Source organism: Leptonychotes weddellii, chromosome 3 (genome assembly GCF_054177405.1).
Source record: "Leptonychotes weddellii isolate Sample4059 chromosome 3, ASM5417740v2, whole genome shotgun sequence".
In the NCBI taxonomy this organism is placed as follows: domain Eukaryota; kingdom Metazoa; phylum Chordata; class Mammalia; order Carnivora; family Phocidae; genus Leptonychotes; species Leptonychotes weddellii.
In genome coordinates, this window is record NC_138371.1 from 99877828 (window position 1) to 99901008 (window position 23181).

The following is a 23181-nucleotide window of genomic DNA, read 5'->3' on the forward strand; positions in this document are numbered from 1 at the left end:
AATAAATCCCATTTGATTGTGGCAAATGATTTTTTTAAACATATTGTTGGATTCAGTTTAATATTTCGTCAAGGATTTTTGCCTGTATGTTCATCAGAGATATTGGCCTGTAGTTCTTTTTTTGTGGCGTCTTTATCTTGTTTTAGTATCAGCGTAATGCTGGCCTCAGAATGAATTTGGAAGCTTTCCTTCCTCTTCTATTTTTGGAATAGTTTGAGAAGAATAGGTATGAACTCTTCTTTAAATTCACCTGTGGAGCTGTCTGGTCCTGGAATTCTGTTTGACGGGAGTTTTCTGATTACTGATTCAATTTCATTGCTGGTAACTGGTCTGCTCCAATTTTCTATTTCTTCCCGATTCAGTATTGGCAAGTTATGTTTCTAGGAATTTATCCATTTCTTCTAGGTTGTCCAATTTGTTGGCATATTTTTCATAATATTCTCTTGTATTCCTTTGTATTTCTGTGGCGTCAGTTGTTCTTTCTCCTGTTTCATTTCTGTTTGAGTCTTCTCTTTTTCTTTTGATGAGTCTGGTTAAAGGTTTATGAATTTTGTTGATGTTTTCAAAGAACAAGCTCCTCGTTTCATCGATTTGCTCTATTAAGTTTCTATCTCATTTCTTTTTTTTTTTTAAGATTTTTTATTTATTCATTTGAGAGAGAGAGAGAGAGAGAGCAAGCAAGAGCATGAGCAGGGGGGAGGGGCAGAGGGAGAAGCAGGTTCCGATGCGGGACTCGATCCTAGGACCCTGGGATCAAGACCTGAGCCGAAGGCAGACGCTTAACCAACTGAGCCACCCAGGCACCCCTCTATCTCATTTATTTCTGCTCTAATCTTTATTTCCTTCCTTGTACTGGTTTGGGGTTTGTGTTAGGTTGTTTACTTCAGATTTTTCTTGTTTCTTGAGATTGGCCTGTATTGTTACAAGCTTCCCTCTTAGAATACCTTTTGATGCATCCCAAAGATTTTGGGTCACTGTGTTTTTTCAGTTGTCTCTATGTATTTTTTGATTTCCTCTTTGATTTCTTGGTTGACCCATTCATTGTTTACTAGCATGTTGTTGAATGTCCATGTATTTGTGTTTTTTCCAGATTTTTTCATGTGGTTGATTTCTAGTTTCACAGCACTGTAGTCAGAAAAGATGCATGGTTGTTTTCCCGTAGCCAATTGAGCAGTGCTATTAATGACAAGACTAGTTATAAGGACAAAGTTTCCATGTTTCTTTTTTTTTTTTTCTCTGTAAAGAATTTTTTTTATTCTTATGTTAATCCCCATACATTACATCATTAGTTTTAGATGAAGTGTTCCATGATTCATTGTTTGTGCATAACACCCAGTGCTCCATGCAGAATGTGCCCTCCTCAATACCCACCACCAGGCTAACCCATCCTCCTATCCCCCTCCCCCCTAGAACCCTGTTTGTTTTTCAGAGTCCATCGTCTCTCATGGTTCATCTACCCCTCCGATTTCCCCCGCTTCATTCTTCCCCTCCCGCTACCTTCTTCTTCTTCTTTTTTTTTTTTCTTAACATATATTGCATTATTTGTTTCAGAGATACAGATCTGAGATTCAACAGTCTTCCATGTTTCTTTTTCTTATAAAATTGGAACCATCAGCTGGTGGTCTCTTAGGGAGCAAAACCAGGATATCTAGCTATTATGTAATGTGTCTAGAAGGTGACATGAACAAAAATGAGAAGCACAGCCACTTGCATTTTATGAACCATTCATATGACAAATATTGTATTTTGCTATAACCTTTGACTAAATTGAAGAAAAGATGGATTTAATGAGACAAATGAAGTTATTTCACATACACATTAGAACATTATACGCTGTTATGCTTTGGTGCTTATTCTCTAGCACTTGGTCCTCATAGTAGATTCAGGTATATTTTTAAAAGTCTGTAACCTTTTCCTAACAATGGTCTTAATAAATATTGTTCTTGATAAAAAAAAAATAAGAAAAGATGCATGGTATGACTTCAATCTTTTTTAATTTATTAAGACTTGTTTTGTGACCTAACAGGTGATCTATTCTGGAGAATGTTCTAAATGCACTCGAAAAGAATGTGAATTCTGCTGTTTTGGGATAGAATGTTCTGAATATATCCGTTAGATACGTTTGGTCCACTGTGTCATTCAAAGCCACTGTTTCCTTGTTGATTTTCTGTTTGGATGATTTATCCATTGATGTAAGTGGGGTGTTAAAGTCCTCTACTATTATTGTATTACTATTGACTATTTCTTTTGTTTGTTATTAGCTGCTTTATGTATTTGCATGCTCCCATGTAGGGTGCATAAATATTTACAATTGTTACATCTTCTTGTTGGATTGCTCCCTTTATGATTATATAGTGTCCTTCTTTGTCTCTTTGTTACAGTCTTAGTTTTAAAGTCTATTTTGTCTGATATAAATATTGCTACTCTGCCTTTCTTTTCACTCCCATTTGCATGATAAATGCCTTTCCATCCCTTCACCTTCCATCTACATGTGTCTTTAGGTTTGAAATGAGTCTCTTGTAGGCAGCATACAGATAGGTCTTGCTTTTTTTTTTTTTTTTATAAAGATTTTGTTTCTTTATTTGTCAGAGAGAGAGCGCGCACAGCAGGGGGAGCAGCAGAGGGAGAGGGAGAAGCAGGCTTCTGGCTGAGCAAGGAGCCCAATGTGGGACTTGATCCCAGGGTCCTGGGATCATGACCTGAGCCAAAGGCAGATGCTTAACTGACTGAGCCACCCAGGCATCCCTAGGTTTTGCTTTTTTATCCATTCTGTTATCCTCTGTCTTTTGGTTGGAATGTTTAGTCCATTTACATTCAAAGTAATTACTGATAGGTATCAATTTGCCATTTTGTTAGCTTATTTTTTTTCCCAGAGAGTGAAAGCATGCACATGAGGAGGGTGGTGGGAAAGGAGGGGCAGAGGAAGAGGAAGAATCGCACGAAGGCTTGATCTCATGACCCTGAGATCATGACCTGAGCCAAAATCAAGAGTTTCATGCTCAGCCGACTGAGCCACCCAGGTACCCGCTGTTACTTGTTTTATGGTTGTTTTTGTGGTTTTTCTCTGTTGCTTTCTTCTCTTGCTCTCTTCTCTCATGGTTCGCCGGCTTTCTTTAGTGATATACTTGGATTACTTTCTCTTTATTTATTGCGTATCTATTACCAGTTCTTGATTTGTAGTTATTAGCAGGTTTATATATAAAACACCTTACACACATAGCAGTGTATACTGACAGTTGCTTAAGTTTGAACAGAAGGGTATACTATTAAACATGATCTTTCACTATTCATATTGACCTTGAGCACCTGGCTGAGGTGGTGTTTTGTCAGGTATATCCATTATAAAGTTACTCCTTCACCCACCAAATTAAACTCTGTAAGAAAGTCTATGTGCAGACCACACTTAAGGCCTGGAAATTTCTATTCCCTTGAACATCTTCTTGTGCATGTCATTCAAGTTATCCTCTTTGGTGAAATGTCTCTTCATGCCTTTTTGTCCATTTTCTAATTGGATTATGGTTTTTATTTACTGTTAAGTATTGAAAGTTCCTAATACATATATTCTAGATATGAGCCCTTTATGAGATATGTGGTTTGGTAATACTTTCTCCCAGTCTATAGTTTGTCTTTCCATCTTCCTAACAGGATCTTTCAGAGATAAAAAGTTTTTATTAAGTCCAGTTTATTTTCCTTTCCTTTTGTGGACAGTGTTTTTGGTGTCATGTCTAGGAACTGTTCACCATGCCCTAGGTCGTGAAGACTTTATCTTGGGTTTCTTCTAAAAGTTTAGTAGTTTCACATTTCATATTTAAATCTATTATCTGTTTTAAAGATTTTATTTATTTATTTGACAGAGAGAGATAGCGAGAGCAGGAACACAAGCAGGGGGAGTGGGAGAGAGAGAAGCAGGCTTCCCGCCAAGCAGGCTTCCCGCTGAGCAGGGAACCCGATGTGGGGCTCGATCCCGGGACCCTGGGATCATGACCTGAGCTGAAGGCAGACGCTTAACGACTGAGCCACCCAGGCACCCCTCTATTATCCATTTTAAGTTATCTTCTGTATAAGGTGTGAGGATTAAGTTAGGGTCTTTGGCTCTCTTTTTTTTTAAACTTATGGATGTCCAGCACCATTTGTTGAAAATAAGACTCTCCTTCCTCCACTGAATTTTTTTTTCATTGGGTCAAAAATCAGTTAAGCATATTTGTCTGGGTCTATTTCTGCATTTTCCATTCCACTCCAGTCATTTATATGTATATCCTTCTGCAAATACCACCCTGTTTAAACTACTGTAGATAAACTATGCTTTAATATCAGAAAAAATGATTTCTCTTGTTTTTCAAGGTTATTTTAACTATTCTACTTTCTATATAAAGCTTAAAATAAGATTTACTGTGTCTACAAAAACCTTTCTGTGAGTCTGGTAGAACTGTATTAAACCTATTGATCAATCTAGGGAAAACTTACATCTTTATGTTGAGTTTCAAATCCTTGAACATTGCATGTCTCTTCATTTATTCAGATCTCTTTTATCAGCATTTTGTAGTTTATAGCAAACACATCCTGTAATGTTTTGCTAGATTTATACCTAAATAGGTCATTTCTGGAGGATCAACTGCAAATGCCATTATGTTTTCAATATCAGTTTGCACAAGTTCATTCCAAATATCTAAAATTAAAATTGATTTTTGTGTGCTGACAGTGTTCTTGCTGAACTCATTTACTAGTTCCAGTTTTTTTTTTTTTTGTGGAATCCTGGAGATTTGTATGTAGACAGTGATGTCATTTGCAAATAGAGACAGTTTTATTTATTCCTTCCCAACCCATATAGTCCTTTATCTCTTTCTTGACTTAACGTGGTGTCTAGAACTTCCAGTACTAACGCTGAGTAAGAGTAGTGAGAGAGAGATCAGAGGACAGCCTAGTCTTTTGGCTAATCTCAGGTAGAAAGCATTCAGTCTTTCACTGTTAAATATAATGTTAGTTGTAGGTGTGTTGCAGACTTTTTATCAAGTTAAGGAAGTCTTCTTTCCCTGTTTTTGAGAGATTATGAAAAAGTATTGAATTTTATCAAATAATTTTTCTGCATCAGTTGATATGATTATGTTTATTTTTCTTCTTTAGCTTTTGCTATGGGTTGAACTGTGTCCCCTCAAAAGACATGTTGAAGTCCTAACCCTTGTACCTATGGAGGTGACCTTATTTGGGAAAAGGGCCTTTGCAGATGTAACTGAGTCAAGAAGAAGTCTTACTGAATTAGAGGAGGCCCTAAATCAATGACAGATGTCCTTGTAAAGAGACAAAGAAAGAGATGAGACACAGAAAAGAACGTTATGTGAAGATAGAGGCAGAAACTGGAATGATGTAGTGACAAGCCAAATAATACTAAGGATTGCTGGCAACCAGCAGAAGCTAAAATGAGGCAAGGAAGGATTCTCTTCTACAGCCCTCAGAGAGAGCATGATTCTGCTGACACCTTGATTTTGGATGTCTAGCCTCCAGAACTCTGAGAGAATAAATGTGTAATTTTAGACCACTGAGTTTGTGGTACTCTTTTATGGCAGCCCTAGGAAATTAATACAGCTTGTTAATAATGGTGAATCACTGATTTTCAAATGATGACCCAGCCTTGCATAACTGGTACAAACCCCACTCAATCAAGGTATAAAATGTTATTTATATGTTGCTGTATTTAATTTACTAACATTTTGTTAAAGATTTTTGCATCTATATTCATGAAGAATACTGATAATTAGTTTTCTATATTTGTACTCTCCTTGTCTGATTTTTGTGTCAGGAAAATACTGGCTTCATAAAATTAATATGGAAATGCTTCCTCCTATATTTTAAAGATTTTATTTATTTATTTGAGACAGACAGAATGAGAGAGACAGAGAGCACATGAGAGGGGGGGAGGGTCAGAGGGAGAAGCAGACTCCCTGCCAAGCAGGGAGCCCGATGCGGGACTCGATCCTGGGACTCCAGGATCATGACCTGAGCCGAAGGCAGTCGCTTAACCAACTGAGCCACCCAGGCGCCCCTTCCTCCTATATTTTAGAAGAGATTATAGAAACTGGTGTTGATTCCTCTTTAAAAGTTTAGTGGAGGGCGCCTGGGTGGCTCAGTTGGTTAAGCGACTGCCTTCGGCTCAGGTCATGATCCTGGAGTCCCGGGATCGAGTCCCGCATCGGGCTCCCTGCTCGGCGGGGAGCCTGCTTCTCCCTCTGACCCTCCCCCCTCTCATGTGCTCTCTCTCATTCTCTCTCAAATAAATAAATAAAATCTTAAAAAAAAAAAAAAAAAAAGTTTAGTGGAATTTCCCAGTTAAAGTATCTGAAAATAGAGATTTCTGTTTGGAAGCTTCAAAACTATGGGTACAACTTATTCATTGGTTATGACTAACCAGAATGTCTATTTGGTTCTGGTTGAGTTTTGGCAGTTTGTGTGTTCAAGGAATTTTCTGTTATCTTTCTCTTACTGGTTTTTAGTTTGATTCCATTCTGGTCAATGAAGATACCCTGTATGATTTCAATTCTTTTAAATTTGTTGAAGTTTATATTTTATGATCCAGGATATGATTTATCTATGTTTTGTAGGCACCTGATACAACGTGCATTCTGCTGCTGTTGGGAGTGTATTAAAGGTCTGTTAGATGTGGTGGTGTGTAGTCCTTGCTGCTTTTTGTCAAGTAGTTTTACTAGTTGCTGAGAGCAGGGTGTTGAAGTTCTAACTACCACTGCTCATTTGCCTACTTCTCCTTTTAGCTGTCCTATTCTTGCTTCATATATTCTGAAGCTCTTCATTTCTGTTCAGTACTTTATTAGTATGTCCTTCTTTGTCTCTAGTAATTTTCTCTCCTCTGAAGTCTACCTGATTTGACATTAACACAGCCACTCTTGCTTTATTTTTGCATTCTATGTATTATTTCCATCCTGTTACTGTCAATCTACTTGTCACTGAATCTGAAGTGAGTTTCTTAAAGACAGAATGGAGCTGGATCATTTTGTGGATCCACTCTGCCAACTGGCGTTTTAATTGGTATGTTCAGACTATTTAAGGTAATTACTGATAGGTAAAGCTAAGTCTGCCATATTATTATTTGCTTTCTGTTTATTTCCTGCATTTTTTGTTCTTCCATTTCTCTTTTCTTTCCTTCTTATGAAATTACCTGACCAATTTTTACTATTCCATCTTGATTTATATGAACATGATTTTAAAGCTTGGGCAAAGCAGATCAATAAAGTTTAATAGTCGGGGCACCTGGGTGGCTCAGTCGTTAAACGTCTGCCTTCAGCTCAGGTCATGATCCCAGGGTCCTGGGATCGAGCCCTGCATCGGGCTCCCTGCTCCACGGGAAGCCTGCTTCTCCCTCTCCCTCCCCCTGCTTGTGTTCCCTCTCTCTCACTGTGTCTCCCTCTGTCAAATAAATAAAATCTTTAACACACAAAAAATAAAGTCTAATAGTCAAGAGCCTATTTGTATCAATACTTTCAGCTGTCATATTACCTTTCCTGAGATAGTTTTTGAAGAATGAGTCCCAGAAGACCGTAACAATCTTTCAGAATGGCTTAAAATGTTACCAGGCAATACTTTAAAACACTTTCCTGGTATGATATGGAATTCTTGTGATGTGAAGAGACGTTTAGTAGCCCATATCCTTCTTCCATTAAAGGCCACCACTCCCTGACCTTTGGAAATCTAGCTTGTTTTCAGAGCTCAACGTATTTCATGAGGAAGAACCACTGCAAGGGCAGCCACCTTGGTACTTCCATTCAGAGACTAAATTGTCAGAACCCTCACCCCCCCCTTGCAGACATTAGACAATACCATCCAACTCTGAGTCATCTTGAGGCTTCAAGGAAACCCTCAGAGAAATTTCCAAGTAGAATTTATGCGAGGGAGTGGGGAATGTGACCAATTCTCTGAAAACTTACACTTCTCTGTGCAATTACATTTGAGATTAATGATGCTTAAAGCCTATCAGTAGAAATATTTGTAGATATTTGCAAAGTACGATCAGCTATTTTTACTATACGTGGGTTTATTAAAATGTAATTCTCTGGGGCGCCTGGGCTGCTCAGTCGTTAAGCGTCTGCCTTCGGCTCAGGTCATGATCCCAGGGTCCTGGGATTGAGCCCTGCATCGGGCTCCCTCCTCCGCGGGAAGCCTGCTTCTCCCTCTCCCACTCCCCTTGCTTGTGTTCCCTCTCTCGCTGTGTCTCTCTGTCAAATAAATAAATAAAATCTTAAAAAAAAAAAAAAGTAATTCTCAAGCACAACAACAAAACCATTTACTGAGTGTTTGCCCTGGACTATTTCAAGAGCTTCACATATGTTAAACAAAACGTCTTTTCGAAAATAAACTTCCTGGGGCTTACAACGTATGTACATCTGACATCCTCGGAACCAGTGTGGACTATGTCAAATAACAATCTAGTACAGCTCTTCCGCAACTACCCTGGGTGCTAAAGAGGTCATCCTGTCACCACTTGGGTTTTTGGAAACTAGAAAATTATAATTCTAGCTTCCTATTCTACTGTGATTATAGTCAAATGAAAGACCAATTTCATGCAACTAACCTTTAACCCGGACATCACTGTACCGCTGAAAGTGGTGGTAAGCAGCCTTCCAGGGGTTCCGATAGTGACGGAGCAAAGTAATGGGAGGTCTTGGACGCACTGGGACATACCTCACACCTTCTTCATCTATTCAGAAGAAAAGAAAAGGAAGATACTAAATAACTTATTATATATTGTCAAGAATCCTCCCAGTATAACTCCAAGAAGTGATCCCTAAGTGAAACCCAATTATGTAAACAGCCTCAGCGACAGACTCCTGACTTAAGTGGGAAAGCCTCACACGATAATAGCTAGCCCAAGTGACCATTACCAATATACTCCTTGGGTGGAGACTTGCGTTTCTCAGCCTTGACCAAAAGACTCTTGGCCGTGGACTTCTCATCATCAGTGCTGTTTGTCTCCATCATATCCCCTTCTTCTGTTGAAATCACGTGCTGTTGCTTTCGAGGCTTCTTCCTTGGGGAGGCACCAGGTGGTAGGTCACTTGTAGGCATGGACAGGTTGTTAGCCAGCAACGCAAGAGATGGAGACACAGTGCTGGTAGCCAGGGGAGGAACTGCTGTCATAGGAAAAAGAGTACATACATGTATGAGAATCCCAAAATAATGGAAAGCTTCACTTGATTTCCAACCAATGAGAATGGTTGAGAAGACAGAAAAGATAACTACCACTTACTGAGTCTTCCTATGTGCCTGGCACTGTGCTAAGCACTCTACTTAGGGCAGAGGGTGCCAACTGCTTTCTAAGATACCACAACTTCACCATCCTTAGAATGAGGACCCTCACATTTGGAGATGGACACACTGCCATTCAGCTGAAAGACTCTATTTACTTGCCTCCTTTACAGATAGGTGCGGCCATATGAAAACAGAAGTGTGTTGTAGCACTTTTAATAAGTTACCTTAAAAGAAGGTGTGACCTGTTCCTTGTCTTGTCACCCTGGAACTCAGATATGATAGCTAGAGTTCTAGCAGCTATCCTGAATCAAAAGCATGAGGGTCAAACTAGGGGTGGTAGGAGCCTGGATCCCTAATGATTTTATGAAGTCCACATCCCTGGACTGTCTACCTGAACTGTCTTTGCTATTCTGAGCATACTAGGCATGCTCCTGAGGCCTGGAATGTTCTTGTTCCAGATATCCTAATGACTAGCACTTCATCTTTTTTAATGTCTCTGTTCAAAGATCACTTCCTCAGTGAGGCCCTCCCTTTAAAGCTCTTCTTAAAATCACAGCCCCAGCCCTAACTTTCCGTTACAGAGCCATACCTCACTTGATTGTGCTTCCCTTCACTGCACCTCGCAGATATTGCATTTTTCAAAAACTGGAGGTTCGTAGCCACCCTGTGTTAAACAAGTCTATCAGCACCATTTTCCCAATAGCATTTTCTCATTTCATGTCTCTGTATCACATTTTGGTAATTCTCTATTTCACACTTTTTCATTATTATTATATTTGTTATGGTGGTTGTGATCACTGATTATGACTCACTGAAAGCTCGGATGATGGTTAGCAATTATTAGCAATAAACTTTTTTCAGTGAAGTATGTACATTGTTTTTAAAGACATAATGCTATTGTACACTTAATAGACTGTAGTATTGTGTAAACATAACTTTTTTATGTACTGGGACATCAACAAATTCATTTGACTTGCTTTATTGTGATATTCACTTTATTGCAATACTTGCTTTATTGTGGTGATCTGGAAATGAACCCACAATCTCCCTGAGGTATACCTGTATTTTGTCACTGCTTTACTTGGCGGTTTCTCTCCCTTGGTAAAATGTAAGCTGCAAGATGATGGAGATGTACTTGTTTTGTATAAGGCTGTATCATCAGTACCTGGCGTAGAGCCCTACAGTTTAAGGTGTGATTACTAACAACTTCCTAGCACAGAGAGGTTAAGAGGCTATTGAAATCAAGAGAGAAGAACAGTAAAATTGAAAACATTTCATTTCCCCTCCTGGGTTATCCGTGGTGTCTTTCAACGAAGTGCTGAGGCTAGATATGGGTAACATAGAAGAATATTTCAGGGCATAATGAATGAAAACAAACAGCAGGTTTAACAACTGCAGACACAGCACCACCACACCTCTTACTGAACAAACAGCACGGGGTATGGTAAGAGGGCAGTGCCGGCTAAAATGCCTTGCCTTCCACTTTGGCCTTATCTGTATTTCATAAATTTTGTTCATTAAATGCTATTTTTGTAGTCAGGGGAAGGAACATTTCTCAATAAATTACTAACATATAAACAAACAAAAAGAAAACCTCCAAAGCGACCTGCATTTTACACACTGGACGTTTAGAGTTGAGGAGAGGAGGGAAAGAAAGCAGTGAGGAGTTTTATGATTTTACTAATCACATGTAAGTTTATCAAGTTTCAACAACATAAATCTTGCTTCACTGTGTAACAGGGCAACAAAACTTGGCAGGGAATAAATCGTAAATAATCAGCACTTAGCTATGATCTTATTTTGACCCTTTTTTCTATTTTTAATTTTTTTTATACTCTAAATGCTTATAATAAATAACGGAAAAAAGTTCAAATAAACAACTTAACATTATACCACAAAGAACTAGAAAAAAAAGAAACTTAAATGAAATTTAGTAGAGGAAGGAAATAATGAAAAATCAGAAAGAGAGACCAGAATAAACAATAACGTTAACACTGAAAGTAATAACCAGTTTTTCCAAAACGAAGCAAAACAGGGAATGCTTTAACTACATTAACTAAGAAAAAAAGAAGACTCAAAATCAAAATGAGAAATAGAAAACAATACAACCACAGAAGCTTTATTTAAGGATATTCTTGGGGAAATGTTAATCTTTTTTATGATTTTGGTAAGAAATAAAATTGATACTAAAAGGGCAGCAAAAATGGTTTTAGTTTCCAAAGGAGCCTAGCAGTCCCCTTCTTAAAATGAATGACATGCAAATTTACAACGGGCACTAAAGGGTCAGGCTTCACAACTGAGGGTCACGCAAGAGTCTGGCCCTCGAGGAGAGTCAGGTAAAGAGGAAGTAGCACGTGCCAATGAAGAGAACTCCATGAATGAACCTACCAGAGACCGGCCTCATGATGTCCATTGGTTCCACTTCCTCTTTAACTTTTATCTCAGGTACCGGAGTGCCCAACACAGAAGAGAGACTGCCAGCTACAGTAGCTGATGGCGGAGGGGCAGCCGCAATGGTAGTGACGGGGGGAGTGACGGGGACCGCTCCCGGAATGGTTGAGAGGGCGACAGCTGGCTGTGATGGGGGGCTTGCGGCTGCGATCATGGTTGGGATGGTCGGTGGAGGCTGCTGAGCCGTGGGAGGGACTGCAATGGTGGGCTGATCATTATTTTGACTGGACACAGTTTCCATGGACACAGTAACTGGAGTGGCCATCGATACGTGGATCTCTGACTTAGGCTTGGCACTGAAACACAAAAGCAAAGATAATGCAGCAAACATCTCAGAGGGAGGGTGTTTGTCCAGGTCTTTTTGTACAATGTGTAGCACAACTTAGACTCTACTACTTGATTCTAGAAGTTGAACTTTAAGGTAAGCTTTAAAGGAAATTTAAGTTTTAAAAATATCCCTTCCTTGTGCCACCCCCACCAAATTTTATAAGCAGTAATAAAATTAACTTAGAAAATAACATTTTAACGAAATCACTCAAAGTCACGTCATCAAAAGGCAACCAATTTTCACTGTGATAGTGTCTTTTTTTCTCCCAGAATTCCTTAATGCGTATGTTGTCTTAGGAAATTTCTTGTTTTTTAAAATCACAATTGTATTTACACTCTGTAGTTTCTCGTAAACCCATTTCTTATAGAAGAGGAAACTCACATACATGGCAAAGACCAAAAGAAAATAAACTGAAAATAATTTTTCTCCACTTTACACACCCAGCCCTCTACCCAGAGGCATCGGTCTTACAACCTTCCAGTGTATTTTACCAGAATACTCTAGGTATCTAAAGTAGCTACAAATTTAATTTAAAACTGTGTATCTGGGGTGCCTGGGTGGCTCAGTCGGTTAAGCGGCTGCCCTCGGCTCAGGTCATGATCCCAGAGTCCTGGGATCGAGCCCCATGTTGGGCTCCCTGCTCAGTGGAGAGCCTGCTTCTCCCTCTCCCTCTGCCTGCCTCTCTGCCTAGTTGTGCTCTCTCGCTCTGTCAAATAAATAAATAAAATCTTTAAAAAAAAAAAAAAAACCAAAAAACTGTATATCTTTTTTTTTTTAGTTTTATTGGAAGTATTCACTCATGTCATTATAAATTATTCTTAAACCTTTTTTTCAGTAAAACATATATATATATATATATGTATATATTTTTAAAGGTTTTATTTTTGTGGCACGTGGGTGGTTCAGTCAGTTAAGTGTCAGACTCTTGGTTCCGGCTCAAGTCATGATCTCATGGGTTGTGAGATTGAGCCCTGGTTCAGGAATCTGTGTCCAGTGGGGAGTTTGCTTTAAGATTCTCTCCCTCTGCCCCTCCCCCCACCTGCACACCACACCCCCATGCGTGTGCATGCACTTTCCCTAATAAATCTTTTTTTTTTAAATAAAGATTTTATTTATTTGAGAGAGAGACAGTGTGCGCAAGAGCATGAGTGGGGGATGGGCCAGAGGGAGAAGCAGACTCCCACTGAGCAGGGAGCCTGCCGTGGGGTTCCATCCCAGGACCCTGAGATCATGACCTGAGCCAAAGGCAGCCGCCCAACTGACTGAGCCACCCAGGCGCAGCCTCAAATAAATAAATCTTAAAAAAAATTTTTATTTTTAAGTAGTTTCTATACCCAATGTGGGGCTTGAACTCATGACCCTGAGATCAAGAATCACATGCTCTACTGCCAGCCAGGCACCCCAGTAAAATATTTCACTTAATAGCTGTAAAGGCTTACCTACTTATAGCACGGATTAGTAATCCTAAAAATTCAGGATAGGAAAAGCAATACAAAATGGGTAGTACCCCTCAAGTTCAAGTCGAAGAACAACTGGATTTCCATAGGCAAAAAATTCAACATCAAACCAAACCTCACACCACACACAAAAATGAATTCAACACAGGTCATAAATCTGAGTGTAAAATGTAGAACTATAAAAGTTTTATAAAAAATACAAAAAACCCATAGGACTATGTAAAGAGATCTTAGACATGATACCAAAAGCACAATCTAAAAGAAAAAAAATGATAAATTGGGTTTTATCAAATTAAAAACTTTTGCTTTGCTAAAGACAATTTCAAGAGGTTGAAAAGACAAGGCGCAGATTGAAAAAAAATATTTGTGAACACATTGTTAGTTCCATTTATATGAGGTACCCAGAGTAGCCAAATTCATTGAAAAAGAAAGTAGAATAGTAGCTCCCAGGGGCTGGGGGTAGGGAAAATGGGAGTGGTTGAATAATGGGTAGAGCTGCAGTTCTGCAAGATCAAAAAGATCTGGAGATGGTTGCACAGTAGTGAGAATATGCTTAACGCCAATGAAATGTACACTTAAAAATGTTTAAAACAAACATACAAACCAAAACATATACGTATGATAAAAGAATTATATTCACAATATATAAACAACTCTGTAAACTCAATACTAGAAAACATACAATCTCGTCAGAAAATGAGCAAGAAACATGAACAATGAACAGACACTTCAATAAAGAAATATCCAGGAGACAAACAGGCACATGAAAAAGATATTCAAGGGGGTGCCCGGGTGGCTCAGTCGTTAAGCATCTGCCTTCGGCTCAGGTCATGATCCCAAGGTCCTGGGATCGAGCCCCGCATCAGGCTCCCTGCTCCACGGGAAGCCTGCTTCCCCCTCTCCCACTCCCCCTCCTTCTGTTCCCCCTCTCGCTGTGTCTGTCAAATAAATAAAATCTTAAAAAAAAAAGAAAAGATATTCAATACCAGTAGCCATTAGAGACATGCAAATTAAAGCCTCAATGATTTGCCACCATACCCCTAACAGAATAGTGAAAAGAAAATTTAAAAACTTCTTAACAGGAAGCATAGGAAAGGATGTGGAGGAACTTGATCTACAAAAAACTCCTAGCACTAATAAACGAGTTTAGCAAGGTTTTAGAATAAAAGGATCTCACATGCTGCAGGTGGGAATTTAAAATGGTACAGCCACTTCTGCAAAAACAGTTTGGAAGTTTCTTACAAAATGAAAAATATATGTAACTTAGCAACTGCACTCTTGGGATTTTTATCCCAGAGAAATGAAAATGTATGTCTATCAAAAAAGTTGTACATGCCTGTTCGTAGCAGCTTTATTTGTAATAACCTCAAACCAGAAATAACCCCCATGAACTTCAATAAACAAATGGATAAGCAATTCTGGTACATCCATATGATGTATCATTACCCACTCTAAAAAGAACAAACTACTGATACACACTATAATTTGGATGGATCTCAAAAGTACTATGTTGGGTGAAAATAAGCCAGCATCATTAGGTCACTGTATAAGAAATATGTATTTATATAATTACAAATACATAATTATATAAATAAGTAACTCATGAGATTCCATTTACACAAAAGTCTCAAAATGACAAAATTCTAGTGGTGGCACAGCTAAATGACAAGGTGTTAGGTTTGGGGGAAGGGTATTTTTTTTTTTTTTAAAGATTTTATTTATTTATTTGACAGAGAGAGACACAGCGAGAGAGGGAACAAAAGCCGGGGGAGTGGGAGAGGGAGAAGCAGGCTTCCCGCTGAGAAGAGAGCCCGATGTGGGGCTCCATCCCAGGACTCTGGGACCATGACCTGAGCCCAAGGCAGAAGCTTAACGACTGAGCCACTCAGGTGCCCCTGGGGGAAGGGTATGGTTGTAAATAAGGGAATGTCTTTGTGGTAACAAAACAGATTCACATTCTGATTATGATAATGGTTACATAAATCTATTCATAGGTGAAATTTCAAAGTAGTGTACACGAAAGGAAAAAAAACTGGTGACATTTTAATAAGATTTATAGTTAGTCAATAGCACTGTATTAATGCCAATCTTTTTTAATAATTTTAGTTATTTGAGGGAGTGCGCACGTATGTGCGCATACACACACACACACACAAAAGCAGGGGGAGGGGCAAAGGGAGAGGGAGAAGCAGATTCCCCGCTATGCAGGGAGCCCACATGGGGCTCCTTCCCAGGACCCTCGATCCCAGGACCCTGAGATCACAAACTGAGCTGAAGGCAGATGCTTAACCAACTGAGCCGCCCAGGCGCCCCGCCAATTTTTTCATTTTGAAAAAGTACAAGGGTTATGTAAGATGTAATCATTGGGGGGAAGCTGGGTAAAGGGTACATGGGAACTTTCTGTATTACTTTTATAACTTCTGCGAGTCTTAAATTATTTCAAAATAAGTAAATAGGGGTTGGGTACAGGTTAGGATTATTCTGGAATTAAAGAGAATTAAACAATAAAACAACCAGAAATATCAGCAAAAATGTGGCAGTAACAATCTCTGAAAATTCTCTTTCATAAAAGCAAAACTGACAAAAATGCCAGATGCAATGTTTTCCGAACTCTGGAAATTAATAATCTGGCAAAATTAATCAAGAAAATTAGCTGAACCTCAGTAAGACCAGTAAACTCTGAGGGTTATAACTTGCCCTATTTCTGTTCCTTCATCTCTACCACCACGATAGGCATGCAAACCAAGAGTCCATGCTCACAGTGAAAACCAGCAGCCTGGCAGCTACGAGAGGGATTAGAGCAAACCCTCTTTACCAGAGAACTATCATTATATAACCTGTCTGGTTGTTCCCATTTGCAAGACTGTCTTATTTGACCTGGCCTGTCCAGTGTAAACAGCTTTTTCCTTACAGTTTGCTGGTATGTAACTGATCAGTTTCCCAACTGACTGATAGGATGGTAATAGGTAGGGCAAATAATAAGCTACCCAAAAAGCTTTAAAAGAAAAATTGGAGAATAAAATGTCCACAGGTGCTTTGAAAAGCTCCAATGTATTTCTGGAAATTTAGGAAGCAACATATACTTGTAGGACTATGTGTATACTGGACTGTATTTATGCCCAGGAAAGAACTGAGAGGGACCCAAGTTCTTACCTCTGGCTGAGTGTGAGGCTCTGTGCAAGCAGGAAGAAAAAAAGTTAAGACAGAGATGTAAAACTGCCTGCCTCAGTGTTAATGGGCCATCCCAAGACACACACAGAGGCCCTTGGCAAACATGGGAGACTTGGGGCGCCTGGGTGGCTCAGTCATTAAGCGTCTGCCTTCAGCTCAGGTCATGATCTCAGAGTCCTGGAATTGAGCCCCGCATCGGGCTCCCTGCTCAGTGGGAGCCTGCTTCTCCCTCTCCCACTCCCCTGCTGCTTGCGTTCCCTCTCTCACTGTGTCTCTGTCAAATAAATAAATAAAACCTTTAAAAAAACAAAACAAAACATGGGGAGACTTATTGGTTCCAGACATTCAAGGAAATCTGTTCAATCATTAGCTGACTACAAAGCTAACAGAGAATTCAGTGGTCACGCTAGACAAAGATAACGATTTTAAAGAATTATTTTATAAAAGTCCCTAAACAAACAACCACAACTACAAGCAGCAACAAAAAACCTGGGGGGGGGGGGTTGGAATCTGATTTTCAGAGCTGCTACATTATACTGTTCAAAATGCCCAGTTTTCAACAATAATTCCTAGGTATGTAAAGAAACAAGAATGCACTGTTCAAACACGGGGAAAAAAAGCAAGCAATAAAACTGTCACCGAGGATGCAGAGATGTCAGACTTACTAGTCAAAGAATTTAAGTCAGCTATTATAAATATGTTTAAAGAACTAAAGGAGATCATGGCTAAAGAACAGCATAAAAATGATGTCTCAGCAAATAGATTAATAAAGAGACAGAAATTATAAAAAAAAAAAAAGACCGAAAAGGAATTCTGCATTTGAAAAGTTAAGAGCAGAAAGGAAAAAAAAACTGGACTCAAAAGTATATTTCAGGAGCGCGTGGCTGCCTTCCTTAGTCGGTAGAGCACCCAACTCTTGATCTTGGGGTACTCTGAGCCCCACATTGGGTATAGAGATTACTTAAAAAAAATATGGCAGTTTAAAAAAAAATGTGTATTCCAGCAATCATTAGAAGGAATCAATAAACTCAAAGATAGGTCAATTGAGATTATCCAGTCTGAGAAACTAAAAAAAGGAGGGGGCGAGGTGTACAGGAAGAAAAATAAACAGAGCCTCAGAGATCTATGCGATAGCAGTAAGTGTACCACATACACATAATGGGAGTCTCAGAAGCAAAGGAGAGAGAGGGGCAGGAAGAATATCTGAAGAAATATTGGCCAAAAACTCCCTAAATTTGATTAAAAACTTCAGTCTGTTTATCTAAAAGTTCAACCAACTCAAGTAGGAAAAATTGGAAGAACCTACACCTAGAATACATCATAATTAAATTGTTAAAATGCATAAGAAAGTATTTAAATGTAAAATTCTCTAACTTAATTACACCAAAAAAGGTAATATATGGCAAAATATTAAAAATTAAATCTAGTTGAATACTGTTTCCTCTATTTTGCTATACATTTACAGGTTTTCATGTTAAGAACTTCAGAAGAGAATGCTCTAAGATAAAGTTGAAGATATCACCTACAAAGAAAAAGAGATTTTTAAAAATTAAGAGAGAGCGTGAGTGAGTGAGCATGAGCAGGGAAGGGGCAGAGGGAGAGGAAGAGAGAGAGAATCTCAAGCAGACTCCGCACTGAGCCCAAAGTGGGGCTCAATCTCATGACCCTGAGATCCTGACCTGAGCTGAAATCAAGAGTTACACCTTTAATGGACTGAGCCCACCCAGGCACCCTGAAAAAGAGATTTTCAATTTCAACTTCTCCCAGCCATTGTATTATTTGTGTAGGTAGGAATTTTGTTTATGGAAAGATGGCACAGACCTACTTTTTCCTGTTCTTTCTGCTAAGTATAGCTGAAAATCATGAGTACTATATATAAAACAAACAAAACAGCTGTTGAACGATGAAGACAGACTGGCTAGGGACCTCAGGACCAAAGGAATGACACAGCAGGGAATTCCTTGGGTTTCCTTTTTGCCTCATGTGTTCCAGACTGGGTCCTGGAGAACCACAATACAGAAATGTCAAAGGGCACAGACAAAAGTCCTAAGAAAAGTCTGCTCAAAGAACCAAGACAGGAGCAGCTCAGCAAGATGGAAAACTTTTAAACTGTAACTGCTCTGCCCCGGAGAAACACCACAGAAGCAATCATGGTCTCATCTCCATTCTCTCTTGCAAATGCTGTGGAGACCCCAGGCTTCCACACTTGCCAGGCTGTAATGGGGCACCTCAATCTTCTCTCTACCATCTCACCACTGAAGTGGTGTCAAAAGAGGCCAAGCAGGGAACCTGGACTTCAGTCCCCCACTTGCCAGTAAGGAGGCAATGCTTTCTCTTCCTTAACTGGGTCGTCTGTGAGGAGAACTGCTAAAACATTAGGCTATAAATAAATTCCAGGGTCTTCTAAGACCATAAATGTTCAGGTCCAAACAGAAAACCACTCATCTAATCAAGAGTCAGGAAAATCACAACTTGAATAGGAGATGAATAATGAAGGTATTATCAGATAAGGACACAGATATCATAAAAATGCTTCAACAAGCAATGACAGATTCACTTGAAATAGATGAAAAAACAGAATAATCTGAGCAAAGAAATCAAAGTTATAAAAAGAACCAAATGTAAGTTATAGAACTGAAAAATACAATTGGCCAAATAAACTCACTGGATATTGTCAGTAGTAGAGTGGAGACAGAATCAGTAGGGTCGAGGACAGATCAATATAATTTACCCAATCTCAGCAACAGAGAGAGAGTGGACTTAAGAGTGAATGCACTCCACAGTGTTTGAGCTTGGAGTTGAGGCCACTGATCGATGAACTCACAAGTGCAGGTAGTGTGCTACCTGAGGGGCAAGTCTTTCACTAACACCGCAAGGGTCTCTGGCTCAATGAGTGGAGTTTGATAGTAATTCTTGCTACAAGTAAAGAGTGAGGGCAGAATAAAGCCATTATCTGATATGCAAAAAAACCCTGACATCTTATGTACTCCTTCTCTGCCACAAAAGACATGCTCTAACAAATCAGAGAGTAAACCAAGGAAAAGGAAGTATACAGGCACCAGGGATGAGTTGAAGGGAATTCAGAGAATGATGGACAAAGGAAACACCAGGGATAATAGCTGGGCACCAAGTCCAGAGAGTAACCAGTGCAGACTGGAGTAGGTAGAAGCAAGGCTTCAAGGAGGGAGGGATATAATCAAGAAAAAAATGGAACCGAGAGATCTGACAGATCTGCCTGTATTTGGAGGATTTCTTTAAGTTTGGTGGGGAGTATGAGGATGAATTAGTGACTGACAGAAAACACCTAAGCATACATAAAAGCCTTGTAGTATTATGTGACTTCTCTTAAAATTCAATTTTTAAATTTATTTGAACAGTTTTTGGATTTACTTCCTAAATCTATCTTCTGTTTTATAATATTTTAATTTTCCTTATTCTTTTGGCTTTGAATTAGTAATATATTCATGTTTCAAAAGATGTACTGAGAAGTCTCCTGCCCTCCCTTTACCACCACCCTACTATCTCCAAACAACACCACTCGACTTCAGTATTTCACTGAATCTAAGCTGCCAGTCATTATACACCAAATTTTGTGTACCACTTAAAAATACATTAATGATAATATTAATGTGTCCTCAATTTTAAATCACATATTGGTTTCTGAGATGCTGACATGTGTATGTTAGATCTTACTTGTATCATAGTATGTTCTACATGGTTTTTGCTTCTTTTTAAAATTTTGCTCACTTTTTTCATTTCTATCCTCTATGTCTACACTGTTTTCTATTTTAATTTTACCTTCATTTTGTGGTCTCTTCTAGGTCTTTACTGAGTTCTGTCCCTTCACGTGTCACCCCTTTATGTTTTGTCATTTAGTCTTGGGAGTCTGCATTTCATCTTTGTGTGTTTTCCTTCACTGAGGTGGTGCTGACTTCATTAAGTAATTTGAATTCACAGTCAGATTTTTAAAATAAGTTTCATCTGTCCTGCTTTTCTGGTAAGTGTTCTTACTGAACAATTGAGTATATTTTGTTGCTCTTTTTCTACTTTTTAATTTTAGTTGTCTTCCCATGAATATCCTTTTATTACTCATCAGTGAATGAGTTGGGCTATTCCTAAAAACAGCAATTTACATGAGATTCCTTTCACTTGGGCGTGGGAGTGTGGGGAGACTGCTCTGATTTCAGCTAGTTATTTATCACAGTCCAAATGCTCTCTTCTTTCAGGTGCCACAGAAACAGACTGCCAACTGCAAGTAAGGCCAGCTGGGTGCCTGCCTGTGCAGGGCCCTACCTCCACAACCTACCTTGGAACCATACCCAGTCCAGGGAAGACTCTGCAAATAGCCCCTCCTCACCCACGTTTCTGCACATATTGCTGCTTATAAGGAATATACTTTTGTACTTCACAGAGTGCTCCTCACCTTCAGAACCCTATTTTTTCCTAGCACCTTAAAAGTAACTCTAGTACTACTTAAAAACAAAACAAAAAACAACACTTAGCAATGAAAGGTAATGTATTAAATTTGTAAAATTTATTATCTAATGTTGGCAACAATGTGGAGAAATTGGGAACACATTTCATGAGGATATAAACAGGTACAGTGATTGGATATCAGAATTTAAACTCTACATGTAATTTGACCCAGTAACGCTACTTCCAGAAACATATTCCAGAGAAATGTTTGCAAAGGGGCTCAATGATAAAAAGATCCACTGCATTACTTGTTTATTATAGTGATAAATGGAAATACCTTAGGTGTTCACTAATGGAGGACTAATTATGGCACCAACACATCTGGGAACATCACATAGTATAGGAATACAGTCTCCTTTTCTAGTTTTTCATTTTCCTGATCTCCTAAAATGACATATCCTAAGGCATGGTCTTTGTACCACTTTGTACCACTTCTACTATTTATACTATCAGTGGACTTTCTTCCACTCTCATGGTGTTAAAAAAACATATATCTGCTTGTAATTCCCAAAACTTAATCCCCAGCATAACAGATTTCTATCTTCAATTCTAGAAATGGACCTACTCTGGAATTTTTTAGGCAGCTATACACTTGACATCTCCACTTGGCTGTTTCTAACCACTTGGAGATCCCAAAAGTAAAATATTTAAAACTAAACTCTTAGATTTTTTTTCCCCTTGTTATTCCCATAGGCTTCCTTACTTCAGAAAGGATAATTTCTATCTACAGTTGCTCATGCAAAACCTCTCAGCTATCACTGGCTTCCTTCCCTTCTATCAGAAAATTCTGTCAGCTGTACCTTCAATACATATCCAGAATCTGAACTCTTTTTATGACTTTTACTACCTCCATTCTGGTCCAAGCCTCTACGATAGTCTAAGGTTCCATCATCTCTCACTTGGTCTCCCTGCTTCCACTTTTGCTTTCTTGCAGTTTATTCCTAGCATGGTAGCCAGAGTAATCCTTTTAAAAATAAGTCAAATCATGTCACTCCTATGGCTGAACCCTCTGACAGCATTCAGTCTCACCCAGAATAAAATCCAAAGGATTCTGGATGGCCCACAAAGCCCTACATCATCTGGCCCTCAGTTATAGCTCTGAACCATGTTGTGCAACTCTCCCCTTGTTCTAGGTTGGTTTCTCTTGCTGTTCCTTCCTTGTGTGTTCCTAACATATAGGCAGTCCTGACTTTGTAGATCCTGATATGTGTGAATTCTACTATAGTGTATAACTGTATTACACTAGTCCCCCACCAACTCTGTTCAAATTTCAGTTACCACTGTATATTAACTGTGAGTAGTTACATAAACTTTATGCAACTTTATGCAAACTTTGCTGCTAGCTTCTCAGTCCACAAATCACTATGTAACTAACAGCTATGCATCATGATCTATGACCAATCACATCATTTCCTTTGAAGTATGTCCGTGAGTGGTCAATGCATATCTGTTATTCAGTTTATGCAGATGGCAAACTGTGGAGCTATACTGTCTCTTGTTTCTCAACTGATAAACCCAGGTGAAATTTTACAGTAATGGATGAAAGAGTGAGAACTGGCCAACAAAAACGAGAATGCAGGAAAAAACAGTAATTCTGAAAGTAAAATTGGATGTAATTAAAAGACTTGGAACAAGCAACAGCAAAGACAGGATGAGCCCTAGGCTTGTGTGAAGATATGGAATGGACCATGTAGAGAGAATCCAATGAAAATTTAAAAAGATGGTAAAGTCATCTCATATCATCTTTTAGTTGAGACTGCACTAGGAACAGAAAGCCACTATGGTGAAATGTATTTACTTCTCCTTTGGATTGATGACTAATTGAATGAATGAATGAATGAATGAATCCCAGTCATTCAGGCCAAAGTGTTAAAGCTAGCTGCCACAATGAAAGGAAATGGCCACTTACAAGGAGAATGAAAAACAACAACAACAAATCCTTTTCTGGCCAATAAAGACTGGTTTATTTCAAAAGTTAATAAATTAACTTTGATAAATGAATGTTAAGCTATCTGGTGAAGCTACTAGCACAGTTAAAAGATGCTG

General features: G+C 38.9%; 1 protein-coding gene and 1 non-coding gene across 12 annotated transcripts in view; one reads left to right on the forward strand and one right to left on the reverse strand.

Moving 5' to 3' along the window:
• SAP130 (Sin3A associated protein 130) overlaps positions 1-23181 on the reverse strand; it is a 79339-nt gene that overhangs the window by 10184 nt on the left and 45974 nt on the right. For 8 of the 11 annotated variants that reach the window (XR_014143667.1, XM_081814658.1, XM_081814657.1 and 5 more), the window contains 3 exons: positions 11641-11999; positions 8886-9134; positions 8576-8701 (listed from right to left, as the gene is read on the reverse strand). Coding sequence is in view for 10 of the 11 variants with exons in the window: in XM_081814658.1 (XP_081670784.1) it covers positions 8576-8701; positions 8886-9134; positions 11641-11999 (734 nt within the window). In the remaining variant the exon portion in view is untranslated. Of the gene's footprint in view, positions 1-2112; positions 3083-7011; positions 8220-8575; positions 8702-8885; positions 9135-11640; positions 12000-23181 lie in introns of those variants that run through there. The other 3 variants (XM_081814663.1, XM_081814662.1, XM_081814656.1) reach the window with 3 other exon arrangements.
• LOC115943639 (small nucleolar RNA SNORA62/SNORA6 family) lies at positions 19434-19583 on the forward strand. Its single transcript, XR_004078223.1, has one exon. It is a non-coding gene; the product is annotated as a small nucleolar RNA SNORA62/SNORA6 family (small nucleolar RNA).